The 22,558-nt window shown below is 38.2% G+C and overlaps 2 protein-coding genes across 2 annotated transcripts in view; both read right to left on the reverse strand.

The window, feature by feature from the left end:
* LOC113403688 (zinc finger protein 706-like) overlaps positions 1 to 3,177 on the reverse strand; it is a 68,154-nt gene extending 64,977 nt beyond the window's left edge. The window contains exon 1 of the mRNA XM_064215479.1: positions 3,172 to 3,177. Within this exon, the coding sequence (XP_064071549.1) occupies positions 3,172 to 3,173 (2 nt within the window). The 5' untranslated portion in view covers positions 3,174 to 3,177. The remainder of the gene's footprint in view (positions 1 to 3,171) is intronic.
* The window catches only part of LOC113398184 (zwei Ig domain protein zig-8-like), a 379,966-nt gene that overhangs the window by 7,686 nt on the left and 349,722 nt on the right, over positions 1 to 22,558 (reverse strand). The window lies entirely within an intron of this gene.

A 22,558-nucleotide genomic window follows, 5' to 3' on the forward strand; every position in this document is an offset into this window, starting at 1 on the left:
AGATTTTTTCAAAATAAGTCTAAATTGCAACTTCAAAAATTTATTAAAAAAAAAGTTTCGATTAAAATCTACTTTTTTCTTCTGATTTATAAAAATGATCAATATCAGTTTTTCACTTTTCACTTTTTCATAAGACAGGATGTATAATTTGAACCAACGTGGTAGCTTGCTGCAATAATGGAAGACGTAAAACAATTGTAATTGGTTCTCTATCTATATAATTGATGTCGACAATATTCAACTCTAAGAGATCTCACTCGATCAGGACAGCGCAAACTCCTCAAGCAGGCGTAAGTCGGTTTATACTAATGGTCACCGTCGCTAATACAAATTAGCGACGCGCAAACAATAGGCGAGTCGGAGGGACGTCGCCGAGGAACAATCGAGCTCGTTGGGTGCAGTTCACAGTTTGCTAGGTTTTGTGCGGAGCGGGCGACGGAGAGCGGGGAGTGGGGAGTGTAACGCGGGAGCTGGCGGCGCACTTAGCCTCACCCGTGACAAATTGGTTTAATCGCTAGCTTCTGTGTTGCATTAAGCGCTCACTTTCTTACGAGTCGCGAACTCTGAAGCGGTACACAGTGAATGCAATATTCTATAGTATGATATGCAGTTGATATACAACTGCAAAAATAAATATATTTGTAATTAACAGAGCTGTACATGTAAATTTTTTGAAATATTTCAATGAAAAATGAAATGAATGCTTGGCGCTTGTTCATTTGCTTGTCATTTCGAGTATTGATGAATTTTATTAGACGGCGGAATAAATAAATAGATGGCGTTAAAAAAACCGAGTAGCCTGAACCACGAGATTACAGAAAATGGCGGGTTCTTCAAATTCAATGTAAAACATAAAAGTGGGCCCGTCACTGCTGGTAACGACGCGGCGCCTTGGCAGCGCGCCACCGCGCTGACAGTGCTCGGGAGCCGCACGCAGATGTGCACCGCACTTTACGGCTCCTGCTGACATTCGACTGTATCGAATTATTTTTCCATGTCACGAAGAAAGTTTCAAAATTATTACTCATTACTAAATATCAAATCGATGGAAATTTCTTCACAGCGTGACTAATCCGAATGAGTTATACTCAGAACCATAGATACAAAGATAAACGAACTAAAGTTTTTGTAATGTTTTATTTTACGAGTTATTTTAAGTCTTAAACAGGTCGGTGTTTAAGAGTTGCAAGTTAAGGCGCACGCTGCTGGGGTCAGCAGAAGTGAAACGGGTCGGTCGCGATCTAATTGCGCTTATTATTTCCGTACGAGGCAGCTAAGTAAACGCACTGCAACTTTGCTCATTAACAACCCACTCCCCCTTTCACCCTGGCTTTCACTCGTTGCAGGTCTTTGCACTAAAGTTCCTTGAACGCAAGGTGTCATAATATTATGTAAAGATTATGTTACAAAGTTATTTTAGTTCGGTTTGTGAACAATTCGACTCGAAACGGACGCGTCTGTTCGAGTCCTTTCCGCTCGCCCGACTCCACGAGCATGGGATTCCAATAAAACGATAAAAATAGTATCAAAGTTGCATGGAGATGAGACAAAGAAGCAGGAAAATATTTGCAGAGTGCGTCAATAAATCAAAGGAAATACGAGAGATGCTAGCGATCGTTCCGAAGTTCTAACACGAATTTGGAGCAAAAACGCGTGGGATGTATCATCCATCATATTTTAAAGTCACAGTCGGGAGGAAATCGCTCCTCTGCGAGAGAGTTATTGAATTTTCAATTTTTCTGCAAAGCATTTTATTTTATTTGCAGTTTGGAATGGTGTCGGCGCCGCGGGGACGGAGCCGGCTGCGCGGCGCGCCGTGTGGCGCATCCACACGTTGATTTTTCGTGGGTATATAGAGATGTCGGCCAAATACTATATTCACTTCGTAATGTTCAATACTACCCGATAACTGAGTTAGAAACAGTACTCGGGATTAGTACTCCGATTTCATAGCAATACGTTTTTATTCATTCATTATTTAAGGCTTATTGCGACACACTCCGAGCCATACCTTATACTAGTATAATATAATACCTACCTACTTACTCCTAAACAATATCTCTACATCCGGAGCTCGGAAGAGGAATAGGGCGCAATAACCTTTCAGTTCAGTTCTAGTGGTATTGGGAACTCTGGTGAATTGTACCGATACGAAATTTATTGATGAAGTGATAAAAATGCGAGAAACAAAATAAACGCACACAAAACCTACACGATTTATACAGAACGACCTGTCTACAGAGAATATAGATTTTGTATTGTAATAAAAAAATATAGTTCATCGACAAGATAATCGATAAGACGCGTATTCGAGTCGTTATACGCACAGGTCATCAGTGGCAGTGGAGTGCGTAGCAGTCAGGGAGGTGGCGTGATGAGGGTTGACGGCGCGGCTTCACGTGCCGACGTAAACTGGATGATGAGTGCGTTACATGACATCACTAATTAAAAGTGTGCGTGTATCTTTTTAAATATTGAATGAATTTTATATTTTGTTCCTGCATATGTAAGTTTTCGAAATCTTTCTTATTCCTTGCGCAGCACTGTGATCCGACTTCTTATGATTAATAATTGTTTGTCACACGTCTACTTTGTTCAGTAGGCAAGTATCAAGATGTCTCGGTTCATTTAAGTACCGACACGAAGCGGGCGTCCGTAGCGATCACTCTCGTTACAACATGTCGTGTGAACAGATACGGTTTTGTTACAATATATTAAAAACATTTCCGTTTGATGATCGTACTATGACAGTTAGACTTTTTCTAATTTAATATAAGAGAACGAAGGGGAACTATAGACATTGGAAAGATAAAGTAATAATATTTACCATTTCATTTGTCGCGTATGCGTCACCATAGCACAGCAACTTAGATAATGCATGTAATTAAATTGACTCACTCAACCTTCGAAACGGAACGCAATCACACAAATGATTGATGTTTAGCGTTAGATTATGGAGTGGTGGACCCACACAGAGGAGCTTGCACCAAGCCATACCTCCCAGTGAGTTAATTACACGAAAGTAATTCCTACCGAATTCCGTATAAACTACTCTCGGCTCCAACATTCCATTACACTAGTGAGTAATAAATTCTAATACAAGTCGTGATTCAATAAGAGTCCCGCACAGAGCCTGTCCGCGCGGCGCTGCTGCGGATGAATAATACATACATATGAGAGACGGCGCGTAAGTCTGCCTTTTACATTATATATTTTAACCCACTTCTAGTAGCTGGAGCGCTCTTAAAGCGCTTCGTTACTTGGATTTCTGCTTCATAATAATCATATGAGTTACGGCGCACTTTGCATTTCCAGCGATATATTGAATAATATAATGTTCGCATATCGAGAGAGGGGTGGTTTCGATTTTTTCGTTGTGTCTTTATGCTGTTTCGGTATGTGTGGTATAAGAAACAACTACCTAACCACCATATGTTTCTTACGTTGTAACCAATAACGTTATTAAGCGTTTTTGTTACAACAAGAGCAACATATTCATATGATTCCAGCACTCGTGAGGCGGTTTGAGACGTGTCGACAGTTCAAGGGTTGTTACCATGTTACTGTTGCATCTCTCGTGACGCGTGAGCAGCTGAAGGATTATTGTAGGGAGTGTGCAACGTTCTCAAAAACTACTACTCCGTGAAATTGTGTGTGTTTGTACGCTTAAGGATCAAACGGCTCGATGGAAATCTTAATGAAAATCAGACGAGTTATAAGCTGTCGGCTCGTGCGCTTGAGGAGTGCGCGGCTACATGAGTCAAATCTTTACATAGTATAAAACAAAGTCGTTTTCTCTGTCCCTATGTCCCTTTGTACGCTTAAATCTTTAAAACTACGCAACGAATTTTGATGCAGTTTTTAATCGATAGGGTGATTCGAGAGGAAGAGTTTTGTATATAATACATAGACAATATAGTTAAGTAACACTGATAATTTTAAAAGTTTCTAATGTGATGTCGTAAATTTATAAATTTTTTGCGCTTACATTGTAAACGCTGGCTGAACCCTACTAGATAGATCAAAATAATGTACTACAGAATTGTATACCTCAAAAATGTCTATAAAAAAGTCCGTGTTAGTATATGTCTATCTCTTAAAGATAACCCACAATAAACATTTTTTTGTTATTTATTTTTTATCACAAATATTGGCTTATTTTCGAAGCGATTTTAACCTATACGGCATTAATCCTTATCCAATGAAATACCTTAAATACATTGTTGATTTAATATTGATTTACATATATGGCCCTTTACAGCATATGATTTAAATGAATATTTTCGAAGATATTACAGATTTAAAAATTGCGGAACGTAGCGTTTGCGGTGGTACCGGCCGGCCGGTGGGAGCGTGCTATAGGCGCGTCGAAGGTCGGAGGCCGCGGTTCTCACTGTAGCACTTTGAATTTAGCAGCGATCGGACGCGGTTATTATCGTAGCTCTCTAGCGATTGAAATAACAATCCATACTTCCATACTAATATTATAAATGCGAAAGTAACTTTGTCTGTCTGTCTGTCTGTCTTGCTTTCACGCCAAAACTACTACCAATTACCAAAATAGACCAATTTAATTGAAATTTGGTACACAAATAGTCTAGAGCCTGAGAAAGGACATAGGCAACTTTTTATTTGAAAAAAAAGTGCTGTAAAGGGTTGAAAATTGGGATGAAAGGTTGGAAGTTGTTGAAAGTATTGTCATGCTTAGAATTTTTAGAACTAGAAGCATAAAACTTATATTTTAGGCTGTACACTTATTACAGCCATTTTTAAGTACAGCCAGTTACAGTACAGCCATTTTTTAAGTAACAAACATGAAACTTTATTTTTGGGATACTGATTAAAAATGAGTAAATACGTATTTAAGTGTTTTTTGATATTCTACCACTAAGGGGATTAAATAAGGGTTGTAAGTGTTTATGGAAGTCGTCATTTTTTAAGCTAAACATATGAAACTTTATTTTTGGGATACTGATTAAAAATGATTATATACGTATTTAAGTGTTTCTAGATATTCTACCTCTAAGGGGTTTAATAGGGGTAGGACATTTTTTTATATAGGTTAGTCTGGAAATCCGTCATTTTGAAGTTAGAAGCATGAAATTTTATTTTTGGGCTACCGATTAAAAATGATTTGATATGTATTTAAGCGTTTCTGGATATTTTACGCCAAAGGGGAGAAATAGAGTTTGACATTTCGTATATAGGATAGTTTGGAAGGTCGAAATTTTATTTTTGGGCTACCGATTAAATATGAGTTGATTCGCATTTAAGCGTTTCTGGATATTCTACCCTAAGGGCTGAAATACACACCAATGTGGTATACAAAGAGGTATTACAGTAACGTAACATTTTAAGTTAATTTGTAAATATATTCATGTTCTACGCGGGCAAATCCGCGGGTAACAGCTAGTATTTATATAAATTACTTTATGTTTGCACGCCACTTTGCCAGTATGTAAGCGTAGACCTGAAGCACTCATTTTCATGAATATAATGTCTAAGAACTAATTTTAATGATATGATTTGGTTCTAGTGACCGGCATTGCCTTGGCAATGCCGGTTAAAAATATATTTAGTATCTTGATACTAAATATATTTTTAATAGAAAAAGCTTGCATATTGACAAATTGCGTAATATTTTTGAAAGTGTACGAGGGCGAGGTCTCCGGGGTCGCGGCTGCGCTCGCACTAGCTAGATGAATGGCGAACATTTCTCTGTCTTAGTCGCGACCGAATTCAGAGCAAATACAAGTTTCTTGCACTTTCTTGGATTTACACAATTTGTTTATAACGGAATTACGAGAATAGATAGTCCATTTATTGTAAATTATAAAGCAACTTGCTATTCTCAGATCGTACAGTCGATTCATTCCAAGTGCACTAATCATTTGTACTGACGATGAGATACGCAGTTTTGCTCTGGACTTGGTCTGTTTTGTTACTTTTATGAGCAGGTCCGGCTTTAGAGGGATCTACAATAGACAGTCTCTACAATAGAGCGAATCTAACCGTAGAGATTCCCAAAAAACCAATTTTAATGCAACGTATGTGTAGATATTATGAAACACAAGTATGGCACGCGATTTTAACATTTCTTAATCACTGTTGTGTAACTTACTGATGCCAAAAGAGGAAAAATTACAAAAATAGAAAAGCGAAAGGTATATAAATGAAACTGTTCAAATTAATTAAAAAAAATTAATAGTTTTGGGCCGAGTCTGTTGCCCAGGGCCTTCACTCCTCTAGTGCCGCAGGGCCTCTACATTCAGCCCTGTACAAGAAGTGCCTAGAAATGGATATATTATTTCATAACGCATACGTGACACATACTTATTAGTTATAAAGAAATTCTGAGAATCAAACGACAATACAATAATGTGTTCTGTCCAAGTGATATATAGGGTCGTTGAATGAAGCTTCATTCAATGTTGGCATTTCCAAGCAAATTCCAAAACTCTCGGCCTGTGCTGAAATTCCTTGGCCTATAACACCACATTTCCTATAAAGTTGGAGCTTCGTGAACCTAACTGCGTGTGATTGGCATTATCACATATCTTATTAAATATAAGTTTGTATCGAACGTATTTTATTAATAATAAGGAAAAATGGTTGCTGTGTTGTTTCTGGCAGACCGCCTCATGCCACGATGTGGGTATCATATGAGGTGGCTTAAGATTTTTCCTTAGTTCCTGAACGTAACGTCACGCCAAGTCACGTCATCCCAGACAAAACGCCACCTATAAAAGTCTACCAATAACACACACTAACGCGAAATAAATGGAATTAAGGCAAGCGAGCTATTAAAAAACTGTTTTGACATATCTAAACCTACGAAATATGTAATTTCAATAGTATTAAACAATATTTACTGATGTAAATGACAACACCGCTGTCCGTAAGGCATGCTACCAACATATTTAACACCATAAATGTGTACAGTATTATAGAGCTGTAACTGGGCCGGTACTAGATGTTTTCAAGCTGTCAAAGGACCGACGGTATTAAAAATACGCTCTTATCCTTTTATTATTATTGTATTATGGCACGTATTAAAAAGCTATTAGAACTTAGATTCCCTGACGTTTCTTAGAGTCTTACAATATTTTGGACGCGAAGGGGAAAAGAATGATATAATCGAGGGTATTTTTTATAAATAAGCTATTTTCCGTCCGCGTTGTATCGGAGGATTGCATGCAGGATGATATGTAATCGGAAGACTGTTAGTTGATTGACTTAGCGATATGGCTACGCCATTACGTATTGAAAACAGTTGATCGACAAACTGTGGTATCAGTATCAGTATTGGTATTTGTGAAGAAATAGTACAATTTATATATTAAAAAATACAAAGCGCGACTGGGCATGTCCTTTTGGCTGTCTGGCTCTTTACACATATTGCTGAATGTTAATGTATCGCCCATCGCACTTCCCCTAATGTTGACTTAATACATATTAATTATCAGCAAACGTTATCGTGTTATTTATCAAAGCAATGAGTACATGTAAGTGATTATCGTTCGACGCGCTCACATCAAAGCTGTAGTAAAGAGGAAGTTTTTAATTGGAGAATGAGATGTTTGGGAAGCGTCGAACGCTTATAAAATTCACTTTGAGAGATAATTGGGAACTGAAAAGGCAGGACCAGGGCTCTGTCGGAAGTTCCTGCATACGTACAGCGAGCCCCAAGTTGGTCGCCACAATTCTTTAATTACAAACTCTACCGTTACTGGATGAATCCAGAGCTACGGTATTACATTAAAGAGACGCTCACGAGCCCCTCCCGCCCCGGCGAACCTTTGACAGCCGACCCGTGAAATAGCCCCACTAATAATGTTATATTATTTCCCTCGCACAAAATAACTAAACAAGATATTTTGAACTAAAAGGGCTAATTTAGATTAATTAGTTTTAGTATAGTTTAATTGATAAAGTTAACAGAAAGATTAGAGTGGTTTAGGCGATGAAATAACGTGTACAGACATTCTGGAGGCGGAGTATTAACATTGAACATTAAGTTAATCATAACAAAACATTCGTAGATTACACATATTAAGCCAACGCTCATCTTGTTACGTGTGAAATAAATATAGCATTTAAATTACCCGGAGTATGTGATCTTCTCGAGGTATATTAATAATCTCCAGATGGGGAAAAGTAGTCACGTCGAGACTTTAAAATATTCCGGTATTTTAAATGAAGGAAAAACGTGTTAGTTGCAGTCGCCGGTGAACGTCGCTAAAATCAGGCTATAAGAGCAGGGCGCAGGCAGCGCGCGGAGACGCGAGTCTGCTCTTTATTGGATTTGTGTCACCGAGTCACCGTGACGCGTGTGTGTGTATGTGTAGACCGGCATGCCATTGTCTTATTGGGGATCTCATAGAGTATCATTGATAATGAAGTAGTCATTACTTTATTCAGAACACTTCTATTCCAAATGATCTATTGAAATATGCGACACGTGTTCATGAAGGCAATAAGACAAGGTCATTGACTCTTCTCACCAAAACAGTACAGAATAATTATTGTTTTAAAATATTCACCAGGACTGGGTTCACGTGGGACATTTTTCAAATATTATAAGAGAAAAAAAGATGGAATAAAATTGTATTTAATTTTTCTCGTGGAATAAGTTAGTTATAAAGTACATTCAACGGTATATCGGGTCAATCTCAAGAATACTGTATCGGAAAAGTCCATCGCACAAGTGAATTTTTATTATTGTTTTGCCAAACTAAACACCGAGTCTCACAATAGCTCCCGGATAAAAGGTGAAAGAGGCTATTATTGACTTCGGAGGCGGCATCTTCAGTGAGTTGGAATCACGCCAGGTGAGGTCGCAACGAACAGGCCACTGTCGACTTTATATAACGAAATAATAACACTGGAACATTTTAAACTTTACTGTTAACGTACTACTAACCGATATGGAGTTAAGATGTCATGCAGTTAACGTATTTATCGAGCGCTAAAGAAAAGTTTCAAATGTTTTTTTTTGCAGTTCAGCACTTGAATGTTATCTTATCTAACATTACGATGCAACTTCTACGTTTTCTTTATTGTTTGTTCTGAACGTAATATATTTTTATTATTTTAAAAGGGATTATTTGTACCTCAAAACTGTCTGAAGTCGGTAGTCGGTAGGTTTACCCGGAGCATTACATCATACGCGATATTATTATAGCTAGCTTATTAGTTACGTTTCTTTTTTAGCAAGAGTACGCTCACAGTAGAGTAAGGAACTCTTATTGAAAGCCCCTTGGTAATTAATATTTTGTAACGTCACTAAAATATATAACTCTAATATAGAACTGTATATAATCAAAGTAACTAGGGACAAATAAACATGCGAGCGAATTATCTTAAGTGTTCTTGATAAACTACTAAACCGATATCAATATTCAAAATATGTGATTTTGAAATACAAATTTCTATATATATAATGCACTTTAATACATCGAAATCGGTTGTCACCTGAGTGAGAAATATAACAGAACAGGATAAATTAGAACTAATAGTGCACAAGAGTGCGCAAACACAAGCGGCCTTGCCTCTCACTCACATAATCCGGCGCGACCGGATGTGCGGCAAATCCGGCCGGAAAGTTTAGTCCCACGACCAAAAGCTTCTTTGTAACGGTGTTTTTGTATTTATTAATATTTTATAACTGTGACGTGTCTATAAGAGACAGGTATATGCGTCGCGGACATTAAACGAATATATTATATTTAGTGTATTCGGTATAGTTTTGGCAGCGTTCGCTTGGAAAGCGTCGGAACCAACAATTTTCTTTTCGGGTTCCGGAGTAAACCATGACGGTACAACTTTGACTTGTCTGGTAACATTTCATGTGCAGTGCACATTTTAAATTTTAATAAAAAATCAATATTACATATATTGATTTGTAATATTGCAATTCGTACTGGGGCAATTCATTACTAGTAATAGTCTGTGAATGCCCACTGCTGGGCTCAGATCACCTCTCCCTTTTGTGGAGAAGGTTGAATTTATTACCTGTGAGTAATTACGACATCGACTCTTTATGTGGAACATTCGATAATTGAACCCCGACCCTCGATCGAGTCCTCGGCAGCCGCTTAATTAAAACGCGAAGTAAATGAGTGCCGCCTCTGACGTCACGGCGTATCGGTGTCTCGCTGTCACATAACAGATTCCATTTGTGTGTTGCCGCTTCTCATACACGTTGGAAACGTAAACTAATATATATAAAGAGAATCACTAACGGTTATTTTTTAAAACAAACTTTTTCATGTCTTGACTCAGTCTGATATTGATGATTATGATAAGAAACAATTGAATTTCAAAGGATACTCAATCTATTCCCTGAAAGGGAGTCTATAAGAGTAGATCACAAGTTTCGGTAACAATGAAGGTAACTGGGAGTATTTCACAAAGGGGCAAAACATTACGTTGTAAAAGGATGACCAGTTCTTTTGTCTTCGGACCGAGTAAAGCTTTTAAAGGTAAAGAAACTAGCGGGATCGCTTTGTGCGGATAAAATTGGCCGAGTCATTTGCTTTCTCAATACTCGTTCCCGAAGTAATCACTCAACGCGCCTTATCGCCTTTGATATCGCACTCTGCATGCGGTGGATCTGAAGATGTTACGTTTGAAAACGACATTAAGCACGTCCAATGGACCGACGACAGGCAGAGACAGAGACACAGAGGAGGCAGCTCCACGATTAATACATTTACGCGTGAAATTGCAAACACTAACAGGAAAAAAATTGATGCAATTTGCAAGTCTAGAGGGCGGTTTAAAACGATTAGCGATCTTAATGTCAAGCCTGTGCAATACGGCACAGAAGTTATTTTTGTTTAAAGCTAAAATATTAGGGAGTAAGAAGTAGATAGTTACAATTAGGAGGATTCGAAAAAAACACGTCGTAGCAAGAATACGGTCATCCCTTTACGTGACAAATGACCACGTTAGAAAGGAGCGAGAATACTGATTTAATATAAAAAAATCGGCATAATATCATAAATAATCATAGAAAGTATCAACGATATTTATAATCCTTCGAAGCCACAACTAATGTTCAGAACTATTAGAGCCGGAACGACGCGCATTAGCGACGGTGCCGGCGCGAGTGCGCGTGTAGCGGGATATGCTCCGAGCGGGTGCCGAGGGCTGGCGCGACATACACTCGAGTTGAGTTTTTGTTGTTTGTTTGCAAATTCGTTTCACGTTTAAGGATCAAGCCGAGATGGCCCAGTGGTTAGAACGCGTGCATCTTAACCGATGATTTCGGGTTCAAACCCAGGCAGGCACCACTGAATTTACATGTGCTTAATTTGTTTATAATTCATCTCGTGCTCGGCGGTGAAGGAAAACATCGTGAGGAAACCTGCATGTGTCTAATTTCAACGAAATTCTGCCACATGTGTATTCCACCAACCCGCATTGGAGCAGCGTGGTGGAATATGGAGTACCTTCTCCTCAACGGGAGAGGAGGCCTTAGCCCAGCAGTGGGAAATTTACAGGCTGATTATGTTAAGGATCGAAGTATAGAAAATTAGAACTTTCCTCATAATAATTAAGTCTTATTGATACAGGTTTAAGTTGTAACATTAAAAAGATTACTGTAATATGTATCTGATAAAATATATATTATAGGAGATATGATGACGTAGACAGTTGAAGTCAGCGGTGACTCATTAATCCGTCGGTTGCGCTGCGGGAATACTAGTTTAGAGGAGATAGTGTTCTAATATTCTATGATTTCTAAACAAGCAGGAAGTGGCCCGCATCAAGAGGCGGCGCGCTGTAGTCTGCGGGGATCGCTAACGCTCGCTGCAGGCGGGTTGTTATTGTACCTCACAAGTTGGACGGCTCGCTTGTGGGTGTAGTATAAGTCTCTGGCTATATATTATTTACTTGGAATTTTAATTGGCTCCTCAAAGAGTTCGTGTTTTAGATCTTCATATTGTTTTTCATTTAAAATTAAAATATACGTTATTCGAGAAGATCTTGTAGGTGCCTTTGAATCGATATAATTATGTATGTACCTCAGAATTTAATTGAATATAAAGCTATCATTAGGTCGCATTAGGCGCATTGGCGATGTAAGGAATGGTTAATGTTTCATACAGCGCCATTGTCTATGGGCGATCGTGACCACTTACCATCAGGCGACCCATTTGCTCGTCCGCATACCTATATCATAAAAATATAGATGATTGATATACCTTGAATTGAATGACTTTGAAACGATACTGATTTCAGTAACGCTTCAAGGGGATCTCGATTTCACAGGTACCTAATGGAAATAGTGGGTCTGACATACAACTATGAACATGACCAAAGTACACTATTCGGCATCGACGGTATCAATATCTGTTCGCTGTCTAACTTTCGTAACCGCGTGAGCTGCGCGGCTGAGTCTTCCTATTAGAGGCGATAAATGAGGATTCCACTGAAGTTTCGAATCTAAAGTGACTGCTAAAACAGTGTAGCGTCGGTTACATTAATATCGGTACTGTTCGACGTTCGATAAGAATGTAACTTTCTAACATTAGGTAAGGTGAACTACGTGTTTTGTTTTTTTTGTCATTTAAAATGAAATAATTTGTAGTCAATTGCGACAGAGATTGCCTCGAGAGTGCATTTTCCTTGGTACCAGGGCGCCAATTTATTAGACACAAATACAGTTATACATCAAAAAATTACTCATGCGTGCTTAATGCGTGAGTTTATACAAATTTCCTGTACCGATCTTGTTACCCCAAATTTCCTCTATTTCACCGTAAGCTAAAATGTTCGCCAGCCAGCCATGCTTTGTAGTTTATTTTAATTTATTATTATTTTAAAGGGCAGCGATAGATGTTATTATACAATATAATTTACATTATTTGAACATAACAATGGATGAAGCAGGAATAACAATAACACGATCTTAGTGGCCGCGTCTCGTTGTGCTTGCATCCATTTTCTTATAAATATAATCATAAATCTTACTTTTACTTTACCCGTAACCATATTTGTAGAAAGTATTTCAATTATTTAATTTTAGAACACATTCAATTATTGAGTTTCATTTCTAATATAAATGATATGAAATACTCGCTCGTGTAAATAATTGAAGTAGGTAGGCGTGTATATGACCTTGTTCTTAGAATTAATTAGGCACTACAGCGCCCGATGGGAGTGTTATACTCTGGCTACATTCGCTGAGTCCGCGCTAGCGGTACCTTCACGTGTTATTATGTTGTAATCAATATAATTTGATATAATATTTTGAATCATCATTTTATAAATGATTACAAGTGCTCGCAAGAGGCTATGTGTGATTAACGATTATTTCAATTTGGAATTGTTCGATTTTTTATGAAACGAAAATGAAACTAGAGAGCCGAGATTTTAGAGTAGTTAGATCACGTGGATCTTAATCAAAGGTTCAAGACCAAGCAATCGTCATTAAGTTTTCATGTACATATTTTGTTTTTATTTATATTTTTCTGATAGAAATATGACACCAACCCACACGCACCACGCACCTTTTTCAGGACCCCGAGTTTTGGTAAGGCTGTTTTGTTAATAGCCTCGATATAATATTTTGGATTAAGGTCCTAAGGATACCCAGCACCGCAAAAAAAATCACCAGCGTACTGCCACAGTGGCATGGAAGAGAGGACAAATGTGACTTTTTGGCTGTTTAAACGCATATCTGCGTTTCCTTGGCGTTGAACTCAACCCGATTATCACAGACAGAGATTTGGTAATTAGTTCTAACGTCCTATCGAGTTCAACAACGAGTTTCCTCAATTTCCGCTCGCTCAGCTACTTCTCGTCTGTGGTAGCCCCCAGGCACAGTATTATCACCTGTAAAGCAATATATGCTCCCAAGGGTGAGCATATCATAAAGAACAGAATCCTAGGGGACTTCAGTACTCACTGTACGGAATTTGAAGCGAAACCGTCAACGCGAAGGCTAGGCCGGCAATCCAGCTGCAGAACTGATCTGGCAGACCGTATGCCGAGCTGCAGCTTGAAGAGAAGACTTCTGGGCCCGACAATGTTGAAAGCCTTGGATATATCGAGGCAGACTTCCCACGGACAAAGATTTCCCCAGAGTTTTACCAGACAATCGTCTTTCTCCCGCGGACTGTGAGCTGGTCAAATTTCTAGGCGGTGGCAGCGAAGGTTGGCACAAATAGTTTTGCACAGACTTGGTCAGACACCAAAAGCTATTGGTGCTCGTAAGATGCGAGACAAGGTCATGGCCAATCTGCACAATGCGTTATGCATCCGCTCTTATGTTGTAGGGTGCTTTCAATAAGTCAATGTTCGAAGCCCTAGTAGGGCTAGGTAGATATTGATCCGAATTTTAAAGAGAGTCCTTTAATCCGATTTCGTTCGTGTTCGAATACAGTTTCCACTAAATTTCCAAAAAATATTAAAATTATATTGCTTTCCGTCTTGCATTTTTAAATTTGGACCGATCATTGTTGTTTTAGTATTACAAAAAACCAGTTTAATCCTTTTCATAAATCAGAAGCAAAAAATAGATTTAAATTGATAGTTTTTTTAAATATATTGTATTTTTGACCTATTTTGGAAAAAAGCTAAAAAATGTGGTAATTCAAAAATGTCTCACTTTTGCTTAATGCATATGGGGGTTAAAGTTATCGCAAATAGTCACCGCTATCATCTCCTAGCGGGAATACGTCGAATTACCAATAACCCTGTAGATGCCATACATGCCATTGTTTAATATGTTCTGAAACCTTTTCCACGAGAGGAAATTGAAGGAGATCGGTGACTGAGGATATTTTAGGTATGTAGTGTGAATCTTAGCAAAGTTTTTGTCAGTTCTAAATAACCGCAATAAAATATTAATAAAAGTATAATTAAACGATACATTAACTATCGTGTTTCGAAAAGAAACGTTTGCGATTGTTTCATATAAAACTGTTATTAAGACACTTCGTTAATTTAGTAGTGAAACTTGAAATATATTGTTAAATCTAAGGCACAAGTTGAACTTCTACGTCGTATGCAAATTAGGAGGACATAAAATGTATCCCCTAATAGCAATTACAGATAAATTAGAAGTGTCTCGGCAAACAATAGGCAGTGCAGGCCGGCGCGAAAGATATACATAATTAAAGCGGGTCCGGCGCGGGCGAATCTTTTAAAAGATTACATTTACATATTTCTCATTTCGATGCCGAACTTTTTGTTAACGAATGAATGATACGAGTTTCATTGTTCAGAAACAACTGCTCTTGCTGGGATTAGGACTTCCTTATTCTCTGAGGGCCGATCTTTAAAAACTTATCGAGTTGAAGTGTTTTTCATGAAGGACTTCTGCCAAGGGTTCGACAATTTACTGTTTTTTTTAGTTTTGACATGTTTTTGTTTCAGAACTTTGAACTAACACTTTTATTTAATACAAGGTACTAAATAGTTATCCATATATAATCTATCATGAATATTAAAATACCTAAACACACCTCGAATTAGAGTTTTACGATTAGTCAATTTACTGGAACTCAATATATTATCCAAACACTAAAAGAGTACCAAGGTTACCTTGTCCGTAGAATTGTAGTAAATTACATTCAATAACATCGGCGTGCAACTAGCACCGTTTCCGAAGAATTTTTAATCGGTGGTAAGGCTTTGTGCGAGGCCGGCTGGCTAGGTACGACCCACTGCTCATATATTCTACCGTAAATCAGTTATACTTAGTATTTTTGTGTTCCGCTTTGAAGGATCACTATACAATGTAGCTGCAGGACATAACGTGTTAGTTCCCAGGGTTTAAAGCGCATTGGTCATGTTCCAATTGATAACATTTTCATACGGCGCCATGTCTATGTCCACGTCAGAAAATCCGTCGGTGTGAGGCTGCAAAAATCTTCCTGCCGCACTGCACCGCCTAAACTTTTTTTTATATTGTTATATTTGTTTCTCCACAGACATGTTGTCCGCGCCCTTTCTTTCATCTTTAGTTTGTATTTTTTATTTTAAAGAGCCTGCGAGCTTTTATTTCCAGGCTTAGCATTAAAAAAAAAGATGGTACGAAATATAGTCGTCATACAATTATGAGTCTGCATCAGAAGTCGCAGATTCCGAAAGACATGTTCATTGACTAGGAATGTGTCCTTGAAGAGGCATTATTTGTCTTCGTGTAATTCTGGATTCCTTAGCAGGTCTAGATGGTATTCGTAGTCTGTTCGTAACCGGTCATTCGGCTTTAAAGCGTTACTTAAATAGGGTTTAAATTGCAACTTATAGAAATAGATAGACATTTTTTTTTAATAACAGAATCTTGCGACGCTGTACCAGTTCCGTCACCCATTTTGAAAGCTCCGTAAAGGTTACAGTACGGTCACGCTCGTGACCGCGTTCGCATTCCGGGTCTAATTCAAGCGAATATGTTAATTGATAACGTGCTCAAATAATCCTATTAGTACGTGCCAAATGCGTGCCGGGTATGGATTTAATATGGTCCGCAAACCGTATTCGGACTTACTCGATGTGGGCCGACCGACCGCTAACATCGCGCCCGCACAATCGTTTCATCACAAATACGACAGATGCGATTATCATTATTAACTTTTGTCGACTGTGTCACATACGTAGTATATGTCGTCTCTGCTATGCAGTTTGGCAAGTTTTGGACATCTTTTAAGATTGTAGCGGTTAATTTTATCCAACAGAACATAAAACAGGTGAATAATTAGCGTGTTTGTGTGTAATATAGACTTTTGCATATTGTGTCGAAGTAATTTCTGTGATTAAGCCGTACTTAAATAATACAAATATAATTCTAATACAACCTATTTAATTTGCGGAAAAGTGACTATTAGGTTTCTTGCCGGTTTTTCTCGGTAGAATCTACTTGCTGAACCGGTACATTTAATTCAAGGCTGTAACATGACGATTAGAACAAATAATTAATATTGTACCTTTAAATATCAAATACACACGCCTACAGATAACCGAACCACGGGCAATGAAGCGCACAACGTATATCTCAAAATCTACGTAAATAAATCTGATAAAACCTATCGGCGACAATGTCTGAAGGTTGGAAAATATTCGTTCGTGCATTAGGGACGCGTCAACGTGTGAAATGAGGTGACGATGACGTGTCGAGATTGACGAGGGATACCCGCTAGGATGCGGCGGGCGCAGTGACGTCACGATTGTCATGTTTACAGAGGCTGCCGTGTGCCTGGCCTACATATGCCCGTGTGGTATCTTGTCATGTTGGAACTATAGCTTCCCTTATTTAAATTCACTCTTACAAAATCTCTAACTTCATTGAAATATTGCATTATTTTTGATGTATCAAAAATAGATCAATGTATAATATCGGTGTTAAAGTTGACTCTTACAATTTAGAGCATTCCAAAAATATCACAGTTCGCGTGTCGTTCGGTGTCGGTCGGTGTCGGTCGGTGTCGGTCACGTCCAATCATCGTTGATGCTACGGTAGTTAGAACCAGTATCAGCGACAACATCTGCTATATTGTTTTGTTGTTAGAACTTTAAGCTTTTAATATGAAGCGAATCGCGCAATGAGGCTACATTGAGTTTTGTTCTCAATTATATTCTCATTTCATAAAAGAATACAGCGCGATGTTGCTAACTCGCTAAGGAACGAACAAATTAAAGAATATTTAGTAACTTTGATGAAGATAAAGCAACTTTTTGCTGCAAAATCGAAATTAACTTATTTTCATTTAATAAAAAAGTGGGACATTTTCCTACGAAGAAAGGGGAGATTTATTTTGTTGCTTTTAATACTTGATTCTAAGTAAAGGTGTGAAGCTAAGTAAGTAGATGATTTTTACGCTTATTTGATAAGTGATGTCATGAGCTGATCTGATCGACTCTGACCATATATATCTGACATAATAACGTGTCCTCTTGGCCGTTTTCAGTGGCATTAGTAAGGGAGACAAGTCAACTACACGAAACCAATTGTGCAATCACAAGCGTGTTCTATTTCCTCACTCCCACGATCCGATTGGATGGAAATTGTGAACCCAAAGTTACTACAAATCATGGCAACCTTTAAAACATCACAGCTTATTAATGGACGCATTTTTATAGATATAAATTAGGAAGGTAAATAAAGGAGCTTAGTACATTATCTCAAACCCAAAAAAAGCAAATTAATATGTTAGAAGGCCGTTGCATTTTGTGTTGACTAATATATTATGTAAATTCAGGTTCTCATTAGTAGAGCAAGTACTTTTCCTATAGAAGTTATTCTTTATTTGTTGCAGAATAAAAATTTTTAACAATCAATTTGAATTTAATTGGTCTGTCCAATGTATGACCAATGTGTTCCGAGACCATCAGTTCACTTGGTGGTACAACTTTGGGCAAGTCCGTCTAAGTCCGCGCGATCCCCTCATCACACATTCTCCCGCCATATAGCAATACTGGCTACATAATAGTATTTTTGTGTTATACTATGGAGCGTGAGTGAGCCAGTGTAACTACAGGCACAGGGATGTAACATATTACTTCCCAAAGTGGTGAACTGGCGATGTAATCATTACGCGGCAGCTCCTTCTATGCTTAGTTTTAAGTGTCGCGTTGAAACCTCATTTCTCCGTGTCCATATGAAAAGCAATGTATTCTTAACGAAACTCGATTAATTCTAGGCACTAAAAGATCTATATCGACCTCTGGTAGAGAGCTTAGTAACAGATTATTTTCTTAGCGTCGCAGGACAGGGTCGTCCCTTCGGCGCACTATATCACGACGGCATTAACCTGTCGTCGTGACGAATGTAAGGATTTTATGGATAGCCCTAAATCCCAGTACATTACTTTCGGCCGTGTCTCGCGACTCGAACGAATAAGACGAAACGAAGCGGTCGAGACGATAATCGAATCAATTTTCATAAATCCCGACGAATTTTTGGTGAGGACTTTTATCTTTGTAACGGATATTCTCTGCTGGAATAATGGAAACTTCAACGGAAAACTGAAGTTTATATTTGTTTCATAAAATCCACTGTAACGTTCAAGCATAATTGTCAAATATTGTGGACATCACAGTAAGTAATTAAAGATTGAGATTGTAAAGCTGTCTGAAAAAAGCGCGCCTCTATAAGAAAAGCCAATTGCATAAAAAAGACAAGATTCTCTAAACACGCGGACAGCGCGCCCGTGGAGATGTGTGTATGTAAGTAACGTATACATATAAATCGTGTTAAAAGTCTCGTAATACTTGCAGTGTATTCATGTTATCAATTAATATTGAAATATTTAGCTTAGTATGTTCCTGCCATTTCTTTCAATATAATACTCCTAATTATAAACCGAGATAGTTGAATAAAACAAGTGGATTATGGATTGAAACCGGGGTAGTCCTACTTAATTTTCATGTGCGTAATATATATATGTGCTAAAATCATACGAATGAACTTCAAATCTTCTATGTCAGACAAGATGAGGTCCTCGTTCAGCTGGTGAACTGCATTCTACTTAACTTTAGACATAAAGTTACAAATGATACGACATCAAGGCAGCCGCAGAACTAAGCGTTCCAATCGTTAGATTAGACCGGCAAAGCTGCTTTGCGAAGATCCATAACATACGGGAGATTAAATTTTTTAATCCATAAAAGAAATTATAGCAAAGGAATTTTATTTCATGCTTGTAGAATACCTGCAAGAACTACGAGGATAATCCCAGTGTAGCAGCCGCTGAGCTCCGTCTGTTGCTACTGATCCACTTAAAACTCTACGGCTTTTGAATTAAAGATTTAGATGAACTAGGCTTTACTTCCGAGTAGCGGAATGTAATAAAATGGAGCGAAATGTGATCGTAGCTACTGCGGGCCCGCCGCCGACGGTCGCGGGATACCGCACCGCATCTGATACGATACGTCGTATAGCAATGGATAAAAACGTCATTCGAAAACTTATGTTGATTTACATTAAATTATGCTTATATATATAAAAATTATACTTGTTTAAAACGATAAGATTGTGTAAGTATTCAATGACGGACAGACGAATTGGATACGACATTAAAATTTTATTAGCTTAGATTTATGTGTAAATGTAATTAGGATGTTATTAGAATGCTTCGTGGGTGTGCGTGCATCGAAACAGCTTCGTTGCTTGTGTAGGTGTGTACAGGACCATGTCACCCTCAAGTCATTGTGTGAGTAGACCATATAATCACTTTTATTGGACACGCTCTAATCGACATCGCAGATGCCGTATTTACGACAAACGTTGTATAATATTTGCGGGAGACGAAATATGTGAAGCGAGTTAAGTGATAATACTCAATAGCACTCGAGATTCCTGCTGCGGGCTCTGGAGTTCGGAGAATGTGGGCGGGGCGTGCGGGGAGAGGGCCGCTCACACTTAGAAGGTAATTCGATTTCATCTGCCGTTGTCGCTGCCTTGATGAAATAACTAGTTTCAGAAGGAAGGATCGCTGCTTATTTAAAATGTTTGCTCATCCAGCACACGGAAGCGTCCAGACAAGTAACACATACGAATAGCACCGTGTAAGCAAAGCTGAATTATGACCTACAATAAAGCAGAGTAAATCTCATTTGCGCACGGTTTGCTGAGCGCCACCGCCCGCTGACCGAGTGCAGCGGCTAACGTTCGCTTCTCACGCCCGGTATAATTCACCAGAACAACGCCATTACAGCGCTTTAAAACGACAGAATGAAAAAGCCACAATCAAATGTTCTACTTTAGTTGGCTCGTTTTAGTAAAATTTGATGTTTAATTAGGCTAATGCGATACGACCCACAGCGCGGCTTGAACGTTAATAATAATAATATTATAATAACGCTGCGACGCCACTTGACGGCGCCATTACAATTGCATACTATTAGTTTGGCGCTAACTTTGATAAATGTTTGGAGTTAATACACTCCGAAACATATACGTACTCGTATCTACATTGAACTACAAACTTATAAAAACATTGAATTGATATTCGAGAATGAAACAGATGGATTACTAGAGGTTTTACGAGTTCATAAGAAGACCGAAATATTGTCCGCAACGTAATATTCAAGTTTAGTGCTCTTTTAAATACTCATTTCATCTATCTACTTATCCAGTGGCTCACTAATTTTAGGGGTACATGTATTATGTTCGTATGCAATTTTAATATCGAAAACATATTACACGGAATAATGAATTTATAAGGCTTCTGCGCTGTAATAACTTTAATAAGGCAGCTGGTAATCGCGTAAACAATAATGCCACTCTGCTTTCTTCGCCGTTCGTTATTGCGATTCCACATCTGGTCGCGTATTTAATATCGACACACCTACATACTCGCTCGAATTCAATTTATATTCGCGTCGCGCCGATATTAACTGGAATTAGTTAGTAACATTACAATAGCGTATTTAAATTTAATGGAACTGCGGAATCTGTAGCACGTCCTAATTCAATTATCCTTAGTGTAGGCTCTTGATTATGTACGTGTAGCTCGACGTTATCGCGAGTGATATGTGCTCTGGTCTGCACCGCGTCGAAGTTGTTCAGTTGTTTTTTTAAATGCACACAAACAGTTTTGTTGACTCGATTCATTCTTCGTGGGTTGTTGTAATCCTCTAGAAGAAATGAAGCTCAGTTAAATTGAAGGAAGTATAAATACCTTTCCCGTGGCCTATTTACGCCCTAAAATGTTCTACTTTGACTTCCCTCGGCATACAGGGTTACTCACAGGAGGCCTTTTAAGTTTTTTCATCATATAAAATTTGAGGCCTTAGTGGTATTTATCGAGTATACGACTAAAGTTCTACTTTATATAAGATGGTTCTCTCTGCTATAGAAAGTTTTGATTAATGTTGTTTTTTTCGTAGAGTCAATTATATGTAACTCGTCTAATCAAACATAATTTTTAAGTTTCGTTAACTTTATATGTACTTGTATTTATTTTATCTGATATCGTGAAAGTTTACACGTAGTCCAAGAAAAATGGCACCGAAAGTGAGATCACAAAACAAAAAATATGTTAGGAGGTAGCTCCTAAATGAAAAAAAAGTTTTTGCCCCGGTATGGAGCGGTGACTGCCGTCTTGACTTGTACGACGCGTTTTATATACAAATATCTAATTGTTTATTACCAAGACTTTTGAGTAAAATAAAAGAGGCCCTTTTTGCAGGAAACGTATTTTTATTCTATAATTTTCATTTTAATTACGGACGGCTTTTTCTGAAGCTAAACAACGTGTTACGTGTTTAACGGATTAATTTATCGTCTACAATTTACACTTAAATATTTACTGTTTTTTCTTAACCCAGTTAAGTTAAAAAAGACTGATAAGAATAATTGAACTACTATAAGCTAATTAGTATGTATTTATATTTGATGAGACTTGGAATAGAAATATATTTTTTTACTTTTTCCTGCTACATTGGAGTAAAAGCTGTGTCTGCGTTAGCGGAGCGAGAGCGGGCGATGTAATGCACGCGTCGTGCGCCCGTCACGCGCCCGTCTCGCATCCGTCATGCACGTCATGCACGTCACTCAGCCGCCTACCATGTTTCTGCGAGGTGAAGACATTTACAATTTATT

Source organism: Vanessa tameamea, chromosome 2 (assembly GCF_037043105.1).
Source record: "Vanessa tameamea isolate UH-Manoa-2023 chromosome 2, ilVanTame1 primary haplotype, whole genome shotgun sequence".
Taxonomy (NCBI): domain Eukaryota; kingdom Metazoa; phylum Arthropoda; class Insecta; order Lepidoptera; family Nymphalidae; genus Vanessa; species Vanessa tameamea.